The 3317-nt window shown below is 38.3% G+C and overlaps 1 protein-coding gene across 1 annotated transcript; it reads left to right on the forward strand.

Moving 5' to 3' along the window:
- The first annotated feature begins 1444 nt into the window (after nucleotides 1–1444).
- Nucleotides 1445–2659, forward strand: LOC110795313 (protein FAR-RED IMPAIRED RESPONSE 1-like). Its single transcript, XM_056830030.1, has one exon. The coding sequence runs from the start codon at nucleotides 1445–1447 to the stop codon at nucleotides 2657–2659; it is 1215 nt and encodes a 404-aa protein (XP_056686008.1).
- Nucleotides 2660–3317: the final 658 nt, after the last annotated feature.

Genomic DNA, 3317 nt, shown 5'->3' on the forward strand with positions numbered 1-3317 from the left:
CATAAATGTTGTAGCGTGCCTTCCCTAGCTGCGCCCGAACCGAACAAGAACAAGTCTTTAGGACTCCAAATGTCGTCCCTCCGTAGATAGTCCGCAGTACGTCCGGATCCGCCTCAAGTTAGACCAACTAGAATCGCCCTTAAGGTTACTAGGAATTTCGGCTATGTGTTTGCAAGTGTATGGCTGATTTTTCTTTCAAAACTTTCCCTTTGAATACTTCAATCGTGCCTGCAAATAATGACCCTAGGCCCTTATTTATAGAGGTATAGAAAAGGAACTGGAATCCTATTAGGATACTAATTAGTTAAACTAGAATCCTAGTAGGACTCTAACTAATTAATTTTATCCTTTTAGGATTAGGAATTTAATCATCAAACAAATCCTACACAATTTAGGTTTCGTATGTGAACACAAACTCTACACGAGCATGACCCACGAGCGTGCAGGCCATGCCCGCGCACAGCCTACACGGCCGCTCGGCCCACGCGAGCCGCAAGCCCACGCGAGCAGCAGCACAGCTCGCAGCCCATTGCTGCGCGCTGCGCGCGCTGCCATGGCCTGCTGGGCCTGGCCTTGCACTGGGCCTGGCGTGGCCTTGGCTGTTCGTGTGGCGCGCTTGGCTTGCTGGGCGATGGCCTGGCTTCGTGCTGGGCCCTCATTCGGCAGGCCTCTTCTGATGCTTATTCGTACGATACGCTTCCGATTAAATTCCCGATTCCGGAATTCATTTCCGATACGAACAATATTTAATATTTCCGATTCCGGAATTAATTTCCGTTTCGAACAAATATTTAATATTTCCGTTTCCGGAATTATTTTCCGATTCCGATAATATTTCCGATTCTGACAATATTTCCGTTTCCGGCAATATTTCCGATTCCGGCAATATTTCCATTTCCGATAATATTTTCCGATACGTACCATGTTTCCGTTTCCGGCAACATCTACGATTTGCATAATATTTATATTTCCGATACGATCCATATTTCCGTTTCCGGCAATATCATCGTTTCCGGAGTATTCATTTCTTGCTTGTGACGATCTCAGCTCCCATTGAAACCAAGATCCGTCGATTCCGAATATCCATAGATAGAGTATTTAATGCCATTAAATACTTGATCCGTTTACGTACTATTTGTGTGACCCTACGGGTTCAGTCAAGAGTAAGCTGTGGATTAATATCATTAATTCCACTTGAACTGAAGCGGCCTCTAGCTAGGCATTCAGCTCACTTGATCTCACTGAATTATTAACTTGTTAATTAATACTGAACCGCACTTATTAGACTTAACATAGAATGCATACTTGGACCAAGGGCATTATTTCCTTCAGTAATGAGCCAGCTTGTTTGATTACGGATGAAGGTCCGGCAATGAAAATAGTTATTCCTAAAGTGTTTCAGACCGCTGAGCATAGGTTTTGTATGTGGCATATAATGAAAAAAATGCCTGAGAAATTCGGCCGTCAGATTACGCAAGAGACTGAGTTTCTTAATAAAATTTGTAAATGTGTTTGGAGTGAAGAGATTGAGCCAACAGAATTTGAAGAGAAATGGGGAAAGGTTCTTGCTGAGTTCAAGCTTCAAGACCATGAGTGGTTGAAGCAGTTGTATGAGAAGCGTCAAATGTGGATCCCAACATACTTTAGAGATTCGTTTCTATGTGGTATCACGAGGACTACATCAAGGTCAGAGAGTGAGAACAATTTTTATACAAAGTTTACCAATCCCCATCCCACTCTAGTAGAGTTTTACATGAGATTTGAGAGTGCATTGGATGCTCAAAGACATACTCAAGGTCAATTTGACAATGATTCTAAACACAAGCATCCAGAATGTAAGACTTCCTTTGCATTAGAGAAACATGCTTCTAAAATCTACACCGTTTCAGTCTTTTATGATTTTCAAGAGGAGCTCGAGATTGGTTGCTTTCAATGTGGACTTGAGGAGTACAAGAAAGAAAATGGGTTTGAAATCTTTACCATTAGAGAAGGATGTAGAATAAGAAAGTTCGATGTTAGTTTTAACCCGGCTAACCTAGATAGTAAGTGTATGTGCAAGATGTTTGAGAGGTTAGGGATTCCTTGTAGGCACATGGTTTGGGTGTGGAAGGCAAAGATGATTGAGTATATTCCTGATGCTTATGTGCTAAATAGGTGGACTACTTTGGCAACTAAAAAGCCAATTTTTGATTTAGAAGGAAATATCTTGGAGGCATGTGTTAACTTTGTTGATTGTAAAAGAATGTTAAATGAGTTATGGTCAGAAATTCACACATGTGTGAGTTTGGCTCAGAGTAGTGAAGAAGATCTTACTGATCTTGTGAAGAATTTAAAAGGTTTAAGGTTAAACTTGGAAGCTAAGAAGAGTTCTAACAATCATGAAAACAATGGTTCTCCTAGCAAAGCAACAGACATCAAGCTACTGATTGGAGCTACCCTTCCTACTGAAATTGTGGTTAAGCCGCCTAAAATTTCAAAGAACAAAGACACGGGGGTTCATGTTCCAGGTACAGGTAGTGACAAACGATTGAAAGGTGACAAGGAAAAGGCAATTGAGCAATGCCAAAAGAAGAAAAGGTTATGTAGAGGTTGTGGAGAGCTTGGTTACCATGATATCCGGAATTGCCCACATAAAGTGAAAGAAAATTGTAAGTTATAAGTTTTTATAACATGGTTTGGATGTAAAAAATTCTATTACCTTGATGTTCTGAATAAATTATCATATGTTCTAATTAATATACATGATGTTCTAAACTTATCACTATATGTTTTAGGGAATCTCTCACTTTTTGAAGTGTTATTTTTTTATAGTTTTTTTTTTTTGTGTTACGTTTTTGGACATTGTCATATTTTCCATGAACAATGTATATCTATATAGTTTTTTCATGGCTCTGAAAAATATACTTTATGTTCCTTTTGTTCAGCTATTGTTTTCAACAATTAAAAGGTATCCCCATGCATCAGCGATATTGTTGATCTTATGATTTTCGCCCGCAAGACTTCTCATTTTAGCTTATCGTTGTACAAAAGTTCACTTCATTCATCTAGAATACAAACACTAAACCAAATTTTAAGAAATAAAGTTAAAAGTTCGATGTTATGAGTAAGTAAAGTAATTGTTCTAATTCAACTAAGTAAATGTTCTGAATTCAAAAAGACAAAGTTCTTAATTTAAAAAGTTCTTAGTTCTTAATAAAGTTAAAAGTTAGTGCACAAAATGTAAATGCTCTAAGTTAACTTACCATATGTTTTGAAATAACATAGTATTTGTTCCGAATCACGTTCAACGAGAAAGGATTACAAAATATTGGAATATA

The sequence above is a fragment of the Spinacia oleracea genome, chromosome 5 (genome assembly GCF_020520425.1).
Source record: "Spinacia oleracea cultivar Varoflay chromosome 5, BTI_SOV_V1, whole genome shotgun sequence".
Taxonomy (NCBI): Eukaryota; Viridiplantae; Streptophyta; class Magnoliopsida; order Caryophyllales; family Amaranthaceae; genus Spinacia; species Spinacia oleracea.

Excerpts from the sequence above, each read along its gene's own strand:
- LOC110795313 (XM_056830030.1), top strand. The coding sequence starts at position 1,445 with ATGCCTGAGAAATTCGGCCGTCAGATTACGCAAGAGACTGAGTTTCTT.